General features: G+C 48.5%; 1 protein-coding gene across 1 annotated transcript in view; it reads left to right on the top strand.

Annotated features, from left to right (window-relative positions):
• The window catches only part of SLIT3 (slit guidance ligand 3), a 636,316-nt gene that overhangs the window by 545,850 nt on the left and 75,161 nt on the right, over positions 1-15,305 (top strand). Inside the window, exons 17-20 of the mRNA XM_019028107.3 lie at positions 2,283-2,426; positions 3,191-3,334; positions 6,647-6,810; positions 7,841-7,973. Of these exons, the coding sequence (XP_018883652.3) occupies positions 2,283-2,426; positions 3,191-3,334; positions 6,647-6,810; positions 7,841-7,973 (585 nt within the window). The remainder of the gene's footprint in view (positions 1-2,282; positions 2,427-3,190; positions 3,335-6,646; positions 6,811-7,840; positions 7,974-15,305) is intronic.

Raw genomic sequence — 15,305 nt, 5'->3', positions numbered from 1 at the left:
CTGTCACTTGCTCCAAGTCAGTCCCTAAGGGAGTTCTCGCCCCCTGGCATTGTTGTGGGTCAGCCCAGAGCTCAGACCAGGGACTTGGTATGGTCCTAGATCCCCTTCCAATGCTCTGTGACCTGGAGCAGTGCCCTCCTGCTCTGGGACTCAGTATCTTCAGCAGTAAAATGGTCCTGGTCTATCTCTGCGAGCCCGCCAATTCTACCAGCTTTCGTGTGCTCTGTGAGTTCACGGGCTCCACCTCCACCTGCGATTTCCTTGTTCGCAGAAGATGGTTCCCCATGCAAGGCTCTGAATAGGCTGTCTGCTTGGGAGGCTGGACTCTCCCCTGAGCTAGTATAAACACTGTCATCACCTTCAGTTCATCCATCTGGCCAGGGATGCTTTCCAGGGCCGGGCATTTTGATGGTCCACACAAGCCTCCCAGCAACCCTGCCAGGGAGAACTGCGAACTCGCAGTGCTAATGGCTCTGCAGCATCTGCTTGCTGTTCTGATCTCTCTTGAGGTCTGTGCAGGATGTCAGCATGCAGCCTCGGAAGGAAGGGCTGCTTTCAGACCTCAGGGGCAGACTCAGAAATGGCAGCACCAGCCAGGCATGGTGGCTCATGCCTGTAATCCCGGCACTTTGGGAGGCCAAGGTGGGTGGATCACCTGAGGTCTGGAGTTGGAGACCAGCCTGGCCAACATGGTGAAACCCTATCTCTACTAAAAATACAAAAAATTAGCAGGCCATGGTGGCAGGCACCTGTAATCCCACCTACTCGGGAGGCTGAGGCAGGAGAATCACTTGAACCCCAGGGGCAGAGGTTGCAGTGAGCCAAGATTGCACCATTGCTCTCCAGCCTGGGCAACAAGGAGAGAAATTCCGTCTCAAAAAAAAGAAAGAAAGAAAGAAATGGCGGCACTGAGGGCTTGACAGGACCAAGCTCACTTTAAGCAAATACAATATCCAAAATCTTGAATTTTGCAAAGAAGTAATATCCACATGGCCAAAGGAATACTCACTTATGAAAGAAGAGGTTCAATGGAGTACATCTGATATGCCAGAAAACCTGGCTTCAAATCCCAGTTCTGTCAGCTGGGTGACTGCAAGCAAGTTAGTTAATCTCTCTGAACCTCAGTCCCATCATGCATAAAACGGGACGATAATCATAAATGAGTCCGACGCCATCGTTTTGAGGGTTTGATGTGGTTGTGTTGGTCAGATCCCTCATGAGGTGCCTAGCACATAAGAAGTGGTCAAGAAGTAGTAACTGGAACGCACCAATTCATTTGTATCAGGGATCCTTAACTGGTGAGAAAGCTCAGAAGTTCCACAAATGCCCTAGTCCCAAGGAGTGGGGAGCATGCTTTATATTTTTCTCCTGCCTTCCTCTTGAAAATCAGTGCTTAGTGAGAATCTCTAACGAAGACAGAAAATAAGTTTGAGAGTCACTATTTTAACTCTGTCAGTCCCCCAGAGCATTGAAAAGACAATTACACAGAAAAAACCTTCAAATCCCATCCAGCCTATTTTTTTAAATTGATACATAACAATTATACATATTTATGGGACACGTGATATTTTGATACATGCATGCAGTGTACAGTGATCAAACAGGATATTTAGGATATCCGTCACTTCTAACATCTATCATTTCTTTGTGTTGGAAGTATTTCAAATCTTTTCTTCTAGCTATTTTGAAATACATATTGTTGTTAACTATAGTCACCCTACTGTGACTGTCACCCTGTCTAACACTAGAACTTATTCCTTTTAGCTCCCCCATTAACCAACCTCTCTTCATCTCCCTCAAACCTTCCCAGCCTCTGGTAACCATCCTTCTACTGTCTACCTCCATGAGATCAACTTTTTTAGCTCCCACATATGAGCAGGAGCATATGATATTTGCCTTGCTGTGCCTGGCTCATTTCACTTAACACAGTGACCTGCAGTGCCATTCATGTTGCTGCAAATGACAGGTTTTCATTCTTTTGATGGCCGAATAGTCTTCCATTGTGTATATATACACCACATTTTCTTGATCCATTCATCCACTGACCATACAGTCTGTTTCACAAAGGTAGCTTCACCTGTATAGGGCCAGGGTCCCTGCTCCCTGGCCCGGATGCTGAAGACCAAAGTTCAGGGAGCCCCAGACTGAGCTCCTTCCACCATCCAGTCCTCAGTCTCAGGGGCCCCAGAGAGTCCCCAGCAGCTGCAGGGCAGGTCATCCCCTCCCAGTATCAAGACCATCTGCTCCTTTTGATTCTCCCCTATTCTGTTTCTTCCTTCTAGAAATCTGAGTAACAATAAGATCAAGGAGGTGCGAGAGGGAGCTTTCGATGGAGCAGCCAGCGTGCAGGAGCTGATGCTGACAGGGAACCAGCTGGAGACCGTGCACGGGCGCGTGTTCCGTGGCCTCAGTGGCCTCAAAACCTTGTGAGTGCCTGGGGTGGGGCCTGGGCCAAGACCCAGAGGGAGACGGGAGGGCAGGGGAATTAGAGACAGACTATGAAGGCAAGTGGGAACCCAGGCACTGTCTTGGCCTGCTGAATCCCTCTCTTCCTGGAGTCAGAGTCATCAGACATTCCGCAGCCTTGGATGGGAAAGAATTTAGCATGCTGAACACCTCCAGCATACACACTCACACACACACACCACACACACACCCAACATAGTCACCCACTCTCGTGTATACACGTATATAGATTTATACCAGAAACTTGCTGAAGGAGGCACACAGACATTTACCCACAAACATAAGCATAAGGACCTTTATAAAAATGATATATGCAGACACGTGCAACATGCACATAAACATATATACAAACAGGCACAGACACGCAAGCGCACACATACATACAAGCTGATGTCTACAACCACTTCTTGATTCTCTCTTCTCTTCCCAGAAATATGTGTGCACACCCTAGCGGCCACACAATATGCATGTGTATACATACATATGCATGACATGTGCTTCCAAGAAAGCATGCACAAACAATAATGTACATACACATTTACACACAGCCCCAGTGGGGCTCCAGTCCCTGCTATCACAGGACAAACCTGATCAACATGGCTGGACTGAGCTTAGAATTGGCAAAAGCATCTCACCTATACACACACACACACACCACCGTGGCACCATTTGGGACAGAAAAGATCATGCCTGTGCTCTCTCATCCACACCCCTCTCCCTGTAGGATGCTGAGGAGTAACTTGATCAGCTGTGTGAGTAATGACACCTTCGCCGGCCTGAGTTCGGTGAGACTGCTGTCCCTCTATGACAATCGGATCACCACCATCACCCCTGGGGCCTTCACCACGCTTGTCTCCCTGTCCACCATGTAAGTTCTCCTGGGTCCACTGCCCACGGACTCTGGGGTCCCACGCTGCAGAGCGCTCTCCTCCCAGCTCCCTGCTACCTCTAGCCAAGCTCATCTATCTGTCCGTCCACTTAAAAACTCGTCAGGCTTTCTGTGTGTGCCAGGCAGGCATCGTCTAGGTGTTGAGGCTGCACACACCTGGCCCCTCCTTCCTGGAACTCACAGCATAGTGAATTGCCACAGAAAGCATGTCCACAGTGATTTGAAAACCCAAGCTGGAAGGCCAGGCGTGGTGGCTCACGCCTGTAATCCTAGCACTTTGAGAGGCTGAGGTGGGTGGATCACCTGAGGTGAGGAATTCGAAACCAGCCTGACCAACATGGTGAAACCCTTTCTCTACTAAAAATACAAAAGTTAGCCAGTTATGGTGGCGAGTATCCGTAATCCCAGCTACCTGGGAGACTGAGGCAGGACAGTTGCTGGAACCCGGGAGGCGGAGGCTGCAGTGAGCTGAGATCATGCCACTGCATTCCAGCCTAGGCGACAGAGCAAGATTCCATGTCAAAAAAAAAAAAAAACCAGGGGCTTTGTTGAGAAACACTGGAGCTGTATTCTGGAAGGTAAGTGGGAGTTAGCTGTTGAAGAAAGTGGACAGTGCAGTTCCTTCAGAGGGAAGGGCATGTCCAAGGGCCCTGTGGTTGGTTGCAACAGAGCAAATATGTGGGACTGAACATCTGTCAGCATGGTCACGGCGCTGAATGAGGGAGGGCATGACGTAAGGCGAGGCTGAAGAGGAAGCCAGGGTCAGGCTGCAGGACTGCTGTGGGCCATCTCGTCTTTGTCCAGAGCACATTAGGAAGACTGGGACCTTTAAGCAGACCTTAAGTAAGACATCACCAGACAGGGGTTTTAAAAAGATGTCACTGGCAGCCAGGCTTGTGGCTCATGCCTGTAATCCCAGCACTTTGGGAGGCCGAGGCAGGTGGATCACAAGGTCAAGAGATCGAGACCATCCTGGGCAATGTGGTGAAACCCCATCTCTACTAAAAATGCAAAAATTGCCTGGGCGTGGTGGTGGCGCACACCTATGGTCCCAGCTACTCAGGAGGCTGAGGCAGGAGAATCGCTTGAACCCAGGAGGTGGAGGTTGCAGTGACTCAAGATTGTGCCACTGCACTCCACTCCAGCCTGGCAACAGAGCGAGAGCGAGACTTCGTCTCAAAAAAAAAAAAGATGTCACTGGCTGCTTTCAGTGAGTATCAGAACCAGAATTAGAACCCAGCTTTCTGGGCACCTAAAGGAGTGCTCCTGCCCGGGTAGTGCACTGTCGTGGGAAGGGAGCCTCTGTGGAATAATGGGTAAGACTCTAGAGCCAAATTTCCTAGGTTCAGATCCTGGCTGTGCCTCTTGTTAGCTGTGTGACCTCGGGAAAGTGACTTCATCTCTGTGTGTTTCCATTTCCCTTCTGCATAATCTACCTCCTAGGATGGTTATGAGGATTGAATGTGGTGATGCTTGTAAAACACACAGCAAGGGCCTAGGTGTAGAAAGTGCTCAACACGTGTGTGTTGTACAGCTGCTCGTCGTATTTCCATGTGGCTCTGTTATCCTTAGTCGCTGGTTTATTGTCCTGTCTCTAACCTTCCCCAAAGACCCTTTGGAAGGCAGAAGCAAAGGCTGCTGCCACACCTCCTGTTGCTGCCCTATGCCTACTGCACTTGGAATCAAAGCCAAAGTTAGAGGAGGGCCTAAAGGCCGGCCCCACGTCATCTGGCCCCTCATGCCCTGCCTGTCCCCTCCCTCTCTCCATTCTAGCTCCATGGGGCTCCTCGCCATTTTCCCATGATCCAAGCCCACTCCAACCTTGGAACTTGGCACTCCCTGGAGCACCCTCCCCCAGCCTCCCTCCCCCCAGCCTCTCTCCCTTCCACCTTTGCTCAAGGGTCACCTGCCTCACCCCGTTCTACCCCTCTGCCATAGCCCCAATCCCTCTAGCCCTGCCCCTTAATATTACAAAGCACTAACCATGTCCTAACATACTGTGTCATTTACTAACTTGCTGTTAATCATATATTATCTGCCCACCATCATATAAGATCCCGAAGGACAGGGATATGTGGCTGTTTTGTTCACTGCTGCATCCTTAATGTTTAGATCTGTGCCAAGAGCACAAGCAGATGCCCGGCATATAATTGTTGAGTAAAGGAATGAATCGAATGAATGAGTGACGTCAACAGGAGAGGACAGTGGGTTGGGAGCTAACATCAGTGAACTGGTCCATTTTAGTCCATATTTAGCCCCTCCTAGGTACCTCCACATTGGAAATCCAAAGACACCTAAGATGCCCAGAGGGGCAGAGTCACAAAGCATTCAGGGAACCAGCTCTGACCCATGAAGTAACTTGCCCCGCTTCACACAGCTACTGAGTGTCAGAGCCTGGACTCCAACCCCGAAACAGCCACTCTCAAGCCCTTCATTGCTGTATCATCCTACAGCCACTCAAGGGCTGTCTGCCCCGCTTAAATAAGCTCCCCAAGCTTCACTTTCCTCATGTGAGAAAAGGAAGATAATGTTACCTCCTTCATAGGGTCGCTGTGACAGGAATGAATGAGACAATGGATTTATAAAGTGCGTGGCATGGTCCCAGTCCTGTAGTAAACACTCAGGAAGGGATAGCTGCCATCATCCCCTCATCTCTCCATCAGTCCCATTGTTTCAGTCCACAGATGCGTATAAAGTGCCTGTGATGACATAACGCTAGTTTCTGAATATGCAGAGGCAAACAGACCCTACCCTCGTGTATGTAGAGTCCAAGGTGCAAGGCGAGCACAGAAACCAGTCACCGCACACTCCCATGGGTGCTATGGGGAGAATGAAAGGGAATGAGGGAAAAGATATGATAGGGCTGAAGTATCCCACTTGATATGGGGGACTCAGAGAAGGACAGGGTCCTTCCTTGATGAAATGTCATTGAAGCCAAGGACTAAAGAATGAGAAGAAGCCAGCCAGGCAACCTGTAAAGATACGGGTTCCCAGCAAGGAGAGTAGCAAGTGTGAAGGCTCTCGGGGTGAATCCCTGCTAAGGACCCAAAGGCAGTTCACACAGCCAGGGCTTGGTACCCAAGGGAGGGCATGGCGAGAGACCACAGCCACATCCATCAGAGGCGAGGGTCTGGAATGAGACCCTTGCAGAGACTGCATCTGGGGAAGAGCCTACGTTTCCTTCCTGAGACCTCCTCCTTCCTGGCTAGGAGAGTTGGGCTCTGGGCAGCAGATCCCAGGGCCGCTCCCACAGTAGAAGGGTGGAGGCTAAGAACCCTTCTCTCTTCCTAGAAACCTCCTGTCCAACCCCTTCAACTGCAACTGCCACCTGGCCTGGCTCGGCAAGTGGTTGAGGAAGAGGCGGATCGTCAGTGGGAACCCTAGGTGCCAGAAGCCATTTTTCCTCAAGGAGATTCCCATCCAGGATGTGGCCATCCAGGACTTCACCTGTGACGGTAAGAAGGCTGTGGGTCAAGGTCTGCGGGGAAGGCCCTGGGAAGGCAAGGAAGATGGCGAAGATGCAGGATCAGATACTCCCTGAGATCCAATTCCACTTTGCTTTGGGCATGCAGCTGGAACTCTGGAGAGCTCTGCAGATCTGCTACTAGCCCACATGGCTTCTTCATGCAAATTAAGAAAAGGTGCCCATTTCAGCAGTCATTTTACTTCCATCAGTTAGAAATCTGTCATAATATATTGATTTCATTAAGACAAGACACCTGCCCATTAAAACAAGATACTGCCATCTAAGAGAACACTGTTGTACCAAATATACTAATCTATCATGTCCACAGTGAGATTGGTGCCCCTTAAATGATATGGCACCCTTGTGGAGTGCACAACCTATACAACTGTACATGGGAGCCCTGGCCTCAGTCTTCCTGTCAGCAGCATGATGAGACTCAGTATGTACTCATGAGAAACAGACTTCAAGAAAAGTCTTGTCGCTGGCTGGGGATATGGATATCTGAGGCTTTGGTTCTCAGGATCCCAGAGGGCATATTTATTTGCATAAATTCAAGCCAGCACAGTTCTTTACTTGATCAACTTTGGGTTATCTAGAGACAGATAAGTAACTGAGATTAAGGCATAATGGAGGCTTGGGACATACTCAACATCCCGGAGGGACTGTGTAGTTGTGGGAGCAGAGAAAGAAAGGAGAAAGAGGAAGGGAAAAGACAAGGCTCTGCCCCCCTCCCCCTGACCACTCCTTCAATCAATTCGGCTTATTCCTGATAAGGTTAACGGTGACCTCTTTCCTGTTAACTCTTGCTGAGCCTCCTTGATGGTCTTCATCTTATGTCAAATGAGGTAAAAGGTAGGCGACACCCGCCAACCACGGATGAGACCAGCGGGTACCCTATTCCTGGTTCTAGAACACAGCGGGGACAGGGGACAACTTGTCTTTGTGGAGAACACGCAGCCTTGCTCACTGGCTCCCCCTAGTGGGGCTTATCTCCCACAACCCTCACCCTCTCTCCACAGGCAACGACGAGAGTAGCTGCCAGCTGAGCCCGCGCTGCCCGGAGCAGTGCACCTGTATGGAGACAGTGGTGCGATGCAGCAACAAGGGGCTCCGCGCCCTCCCCAAAGGCATGCCCAAGGATGTGACCGAGCTGTAAGTACCCCCAGCTGCCTCCAAGCACCCTGTCATCTCACCACCAGCAGCATCCTCCATACTTTACCCCAGAATCTCAAGCAAGGCAACATGGCGAAACTGCCCGGGGGAGACCCTACTTGAATGGATCCCAGCAAGATGGCAGTGGAGCCCTCACCAAGATGGCAGCCATGGGCTTTGACAAGGGCACAGGAAACAGGGCTCCCCCAGTGCCTCTGCCTGGCAGAGGAGGAGTCTCTGACCCTGTAATTCCTAAAGATACCCTGAATATAAGTGGGAGGGTTATTGCCTCATTTTCCGTACCACCCCTGAAACCTCTGCTCTGTACACCCTCTTCCTAAGACTCCTCAGCAGTCTCTTAGTCTGATCCCGGCAGCAGTACAGGATAATTGTGAAAACATTGTCCAGCGGGCACTGTGGCTTACAAAGCACTTTTCTGAATAGGATCCTATTCCACGTTCAAACAGCCCTGTCAAGCATGCGGCCCCATTTTACAGATGAGGTCTTAGCTCTGAGTCCCATTCATTCTCAGAACAGGAGCTTTCTTATTCCACGACCCAGCTCCTGCCACTGACTCCTCAGGTCCTGTTTCTGCACCAGAAACTCTCAGCTCAACGAAAAAGGTGTTAGCCTCTTCCTGTAGGGCTCTTAATATTATGGAGAAAATCCTATTTCTGCCCCCCAGGAAAGCACAGACAGAAGGACAAGGCACGGTCCCCCAGTGAGGGGGCCTCCCTGGAATGCACCAAGAGCACTGCAGCTAGGACCAGAGGAGCACCACACACTCACACAACCAACACACACCATGTGCACACTCGCATCCATCCACTCCTTCACTCATCCACTCAACGCGTATTGACCAGGTTTCTCGGGTATGAAGTACTCTGCTCACATTGGAGAGACAATGGCGAGCAAAATGGGTGTGACCCCTACACTCACGGGGCTCGTGGTTTATTAAGGAAGGCAGACATTCACTCGATCATTGCAGATGCACATGCGAAGTGACAACTGTGAAAAATGCTACAAAAAGAGAGGTACAAGGTTGCTAGGACACGCAAAGTGAGAAGTGTGACAGAGACATGAAGCTCTGAGAAAGCTGCCCTGGTGAAATGATGCTAGAGCTGCAATCTGAGGGGTGAGGGGCAGGTCACTAGGAGGGAGGAGGCAGTGCTCTGGCTGAAGTTGCTGCATAAGCAAAGGCCCTGTATGGGAGTGGGCAGAGCCAGGGAGAGGCAACAGGAACAGCCTAAGTGCCTGAGCAGCAACACACCCACAAACACACACCACACACCACCACACCACACACCACACACCCACACCACCACACACCACCACACTCACACCACACACCACCACACCACACACCACCACACTCACACCACACACCACCACACCACACACCACCACACCCACACCACCACACACCACACACCACACACCACCACACACCCACACCACCACACTCACACACCACATACCACCACACCCACACCACCACACCCACATACCACACCACCATACCCACACACCAAACTGACACACCACCACACCCACACCACCACACCATCACCATACCCACATAGCACCATACCCACACACCACCACACCACACACCCACACACCACACCACCACACCCACACCACCACACCACACATCACCACACCACACCCACACACATCTGATGCTTGACTTTGACATCTTTCTTGCCAGGCCCCATGCACATCCCCTTTTCTGGGCCAGGTTAGCATGTACAGGCATACCTTGGAGATATTGTGGGTTCAGTTCCAGACCACCATAAAGCACAAACTGCAATGAAGCAAGTCACACAAATGTTTTGGTTTCCCAGTGCATATCAAAGTTATGTTTATACTATACCGTAGTCTATTAAGTGTGCAATCTCATTGTGTTGGAAAAAAACCAATGTACCAATGTACATACCTTAATTCAAAAATGCTTTATTGCTAAAAAATGCTAATGATCCCCTGAGCCTCCAGCGAGTTGTAATCTTTTTCCTAGTGGGGGGTCTTGTCTTGATGTTGATGGCTGCTATCTGATCAGGGTGGTGGTGGCCAACATTGGGTGGCTATGGCAATTTCTTAAAGTAAGACAGTAGTGAGGTTTGTCACATTGATGGACTCTTTCTTCATGAAAGATTTCTCTGCAGTACACAATGCTGTTTAACATCATTTTCCCATAGTAGAAGTTCTTTTAAAATTAGAGTCAAGGTCAGGCATGGTGGCTCACACCTGTAATCCCAGCACTTTGGGAGGCCAAGCCAGGTGGATCACTTGAGGTCAGAAGTTCGAGACCAGCCTGGCCAACATGGTGAAACCCCATCTCTACTGAAAATACAAAAATTAGTAGGGCATGGTGGCATACGCCTGTGATTCCAGCTACTGGGGAGGCTGAGGTATGAGAATGGCTTGAACCTGGGAGGCAGAAGTTGCAGTGAGCCAAGATCATGCCACTGCACTCCAGCTTGGGCAATAAAGTGAGACTCTGTCTCAAAAAAAAAAAAAAAAAAAAAATTGGAGTCAGTCCTCTCAAATCCTGCTACTACTTTATCAACTGAGGTTATATAATATTCTAAATCCTTTGTTGTCATTTCAACAACGTTCACAGCATCTTCACCAAAAGTAGATTCCATTTCAAGAAACCAATTTCTTTCCTCATCTATAAGAAGCAACTCCTTATCTGCTCAAGTTTTAGCCTGAGATTGCAGCAATTCAGTCACATCTTCAGGCTCCACTTCTAATTCTAGTTCTCACTATTTTCACCATATCTGCAGCTACTTCCTCCACTGAAGTCTTGAACCCCTCAAGGTCATCCATATGGTTGGAATCAACTTCTTCCAAACTCCTATTAATGTTGCTATTTCGACCTCCTACCATGAATCACAAATGTTCAAATGGCATCTAGAACAGTGAATCCTATCCAAAAGCTTTTCAGTTTACTTTGCCCAAATCCATCAGAGGAATCACCATCTATGGCAGTTATGGCCTTACAAAATATATTTCTTAAATAATAAGACTTGAAAGTTGAAATTACTCCTTGATCCATGGGCTGCAGAATGGATGTTATGTTAGTAGACATGAAAACAACATTAATCTGTGTGTACATCTCCATGAGAGCTCTTAGATGACCAGGTACATTGTCAGTGAGCAGTAATATTTTAAAAGAAATCTTTATGTTTGTGCAGCAGGTCTCAACAATGGGCTTAAAATATTCAGCAAAATATGCCATAAACAGACATGCCATCATCCAGTCTTTGTTGCTATATTTCTACAGCACAGGCAGAGTAGATTTAGCATAATAAAAGCCCTAGGATTTTCAAAATGGTAAATGAGTATTGGCTTCAACTTCAAGTCACCATCAGCAGTGGCCCCTAACAAGAGAGTCAGCCTGCCCTTTGAAGCTTTGAAACCAGGCATTGACTTCTCCCCTCTATCTGTGAAAGTCTTAGATGGCAACTTCTTTCAATAAAAGGCTATTTTGTCTCCACGGAAGATCTGTTGTTTAATGTGGCCACCTTCATCAATTATCTTAGCTAGATCATCTGGATAACTTGCTACAGCTTCTCCGTCAGCACTTGCTGCTTTACTTTACACTTTCCTGTTATGAAGATAGCTTGTTTTGTTTTGTTTTGTTTTGAGATGGAGTCTCGCTCTTTCACCCAGGCTGGAGTGCCGTGGCGCAGTCTCGGCTCACTGCAAGCTCCACCTCCTGGGTTAATGCCATTCTCCTGCCTCAGCCTCCCCCGTAGCTGGGACTACAGGAGCCCACCACCATGCCCGGCTAATTTTTTGTATTTTTAGTGGAGACAGGGTTACACCATGTTAGCCAGGATGGTCTCGATCTTCTGACCTCATGATCCACCCGCCCTGGCTTCCCAGAGTGCTGGGATTACAGGTGTGAGCCGCTGCACCCAGCTGGCTTCTTTTCTTAAACCTCATGAACCAGCTATTGCTAGCTTCAAACTTTTCTTCTGCAGTTTTCTCACCTCTGTCAGCCTTCACAGAATTAAGGAGAGTTAGGGCCTTGCTCTGGATTAGGCTTTGGCTTGAGGGAATGTTTAGCTGGTTTGATTTTTCTATCCAGACCGCTAAAAGTTTTTGCATGTCAGCAATAAGTCTTTCTCATCATTCATGTGTACATTGGACTAGCACTTTTAATTTTCTTCAAGAACTTTTTATTTGCATTCACAACTTGGCTATTTGGTCCAAGAGGCCTAGCTTTGATCTGTCTTCGTTTTTGATATGTCTTCCTCACTAAACTTCATCATTTCTATCTTTTGATTTAAAGTGAGAGATGTGTGATTCTTAGAGGCCATTGTAGGGTTATTAGTTGGCCCAATTTCAATATTGTACTGTGTCTCCGGAAATACGGAGGTCCGAGGAGAGGGAGACAGGGAACAGCTAGTTGGCAGAGCAGTCAGAGCACACACAACATTTATCAATTAAATTCATCATCTTTGATGGGCATGGTTCCTGGTGCCTCAAAACAATTACAATAGAGACATCAAAGATCACTGATCACAGATCACCATAAAAGTATTAAAATAATGAAAAAGTTTTAAATATTGTGAGAATTACCAAAATGTAACACAGAGACATGAAGTCAGATATGCTGTTGGAAAAATGGCACTAATAGACTTGCTTGCGGCAGGGTTGCCATAAATCTTCAATTTTAAAAAAACGCAATATCTACAAAGTGCAATAAAGCAAAGTGCAATAAAACAAGGTACGCAGTACCCTCAGATGTAAGTGACAGAACGTGACCCAGACTCCTCCAGAGTTGCTTTGATCTGCCCTTCTAATAATGCCTCTGGGGACAGAACCTGAACATGCCAGTTTCTTAGACTAGCACATGGCGTGAACCTCCAGGGTTCATGCCATTTTCCTGGCTTAGCCTCTCCAGTAGCTGGGACTACAGGCGCATGCCACCACGCTCAGCTAATTTTTGTATTTTTTTTTTAGTAGAGATGGTGTTTCACCCTGTTGGCCAGGATAGTCTCGATCTCTTGACCTTGGGATCTGCCCATCTCAGCCTCCCAAAGTGCTGGGATAACAGACACATTCTGACAGTATCATTGCAGTACCTGCATCCAGCCCTAGAGCCCGGTATCTTCCAGTGCCTTCTTCAGTTATCTGAGTTGATAAATTCTCTTTATGCTTAAGGTGGTTTGAACTGATTTTCTTCCTCTTTGCCCAGGAGGAAAGCTAATATACCACTTCGTAAGCTAGCTGTAAGCATTAAAAGACCAGATGCCAGTGGTTCAGAAGCACTCAGTCGCATTAGCAATGATGATTGTTATCACTGTCATGACTCCTCCTCTATGTTTTTGAGTGGATTTTGGGGCCAGTCCCCTGGGAGTTACCCACATAGGGTAGAAGCCTGAAAGTGTGCAGCTTGTATGTCTCAAAGGCCGTGGTGAGTCCTGTGACCTGATTCCAGGACTGCAGAGGAGACATTGCATTTTGGCAGAGTGGTCAGCGCCTGTCCCCTTTCTCTCTGCATCTTCCATTTCACCCCACTCCTCAATTCCCATCAGAGGCCTCTCTGGGTGAGGAAGAAAACACCTCATTTTTACATAGGCCAGCTCCCTCCAGTCTGAAATGGGTGCAGATAAAAACATGCTAGCCTGCGATGGGGAAGCAGGTAGAATGTGGTAGAAAGAGCACTGGGCTAGGAGCCCAGAGGTGAGTCCCAGCCTTGGTTCTGCCTGTGCCTTGGGGCTACTCAGCAGCATCTCTTCCCACTCCTGCCCCCAGAAGCCACATTGCAGCCACGCCTGTAGCTTCTTGTGATTCCCCCAATGCATATGCCTTTCCTGACTTCAGGGCCTCTGTCCAGGGCATTTATGTTCTCCTGGCCTAGAATGTTCTTCACTGCCATCCCTACTTAGGTAACCCCCTCTGGTTTCTCAGTCTCAGTCCTGGAAGCCCAAGTTAAGAGGAGTGATTCTGAAAACAAATAGTCTTAGGTTTAAATTCCAACTTTACTACCTACTGATTGCATCACTTTGGGCAAGTTACTTAATCTCATTCAGCCTCTATTTACTGATCTGTGAAATGGGGATAACAGCGGTATATCCTTCACAAGGCAGAGGGTGACTAAGATAACATAACTAAAGCACTTAGCCCTTTGTGCAGCACATAGTCACGGTTTGATAAATGTCAGTGGTGATTATTAACCTTCCTTTCAGAAAGCCTTTTGGGTGGCTAAGACTCAGTTACGTGCCTCTCACTTGTATCCCCATGGCTCTTCTCTCAGGTATCACCCTGCATTGTAGTTGCTTATTTACTTATTTACCCTTCTAGACCAAGAGCTCCCTGAGGGCAGCAATTGTGTCTCATTCACTGTTTGTTTTCTTTCCCCTCCAGAGTTAAGCACAGCAACTAACCCGTAGCAGGTATTCCTCTCTGAATCTGTCTTGTCTTCTCTTTTTTTTTTTTTTTTTTTGAGACCGAGTCTTGCTCTGTCGCCCAGGCTGGAGTGCTGGAGTGCAGTGGTGTGATCTCGGCTCACTGCAAACTCTGCCTCCCGGGTTCACACCATTTTCCTGCCTCAGCCTCCCGAGTAGCTGGGACTACAGGTGCCCACCACCACGCCCAGCTAATTTTTTGTATTTTTTAGTAGAGACGGGGTTTCACCATGTTAGCCAGGATGGTCTCAATCTCCTGACCTCGTGATCCGCCCGCCTCGGCCTCCCAAAGTGCTGGGATTACAGGAGTGAGCCTCCGTGCCTGGAGGCACATGGATTCTTGAGTGTGTGTTGTGGCTCCAGGCATTTCCCAATGCTCAGAAAAACTGAAACTAGGGCTGCCAGCCCAGGGGAAGGAAGGGAGGTCTTGACAGTTGCTAAAAAGTTCATGTCCACCGTGAGTTTGAGCTGGGGTCATGCCCTTGAAGTTCTGTGTACAAAAATGCCCCCGCGTGCAGTGAGCTTCCTGCCCTTGCCTTGGACCGGGCTGTGCCATGGGACGGGGCTGCAGAGAATGACCTAGTTATACTCTCCTTCCTGGGCCAATTGAGTGCCAAGTGACACATGTCAAAGGACAGAAATGCCATGACGATAGCCCGTGAATGCTTTTCCCCAAAGCTCATGGAACGAAAACTGAAATAACAAAGATAATTGGCTGCAATTATAAAGTAAACTTCAGCACTTTGGGAGGAGACCTGATTTTCTGATTTGGAAATGGTATCACTTCCCTTGGCCAGGCATGGCTTCCAAAGTGCACTGAGGAAGGCAGCCCTCACTTCTTTGCCCAAACCGTCTTCCTGGGGTGGAGGGTGGGGGGTAAGCTGGAGAATGAGTGTCAAAGAAAGTG

The sequence above is a fragment of the Gorilla gorilla genome, chromosome 4, assembly GCF_029281585.2.
Source record: "Gorilla gorilla gorilla isolate KB3781 chromosome 4, NHGRI_mGorGor1-v2.1_pri, whole genome shotgun sequence".
NCBI classification, from domain to species: Eukaryota; Metazoa; Chordata; class Mammalia; order Primates; family Hominidae; genus Gorilla; species Gorilla gorilla.
Note: the sequence above shows the minus strand (reverse complement) of the source record. Positions and strands in the feature narration are given on the sequence as shown.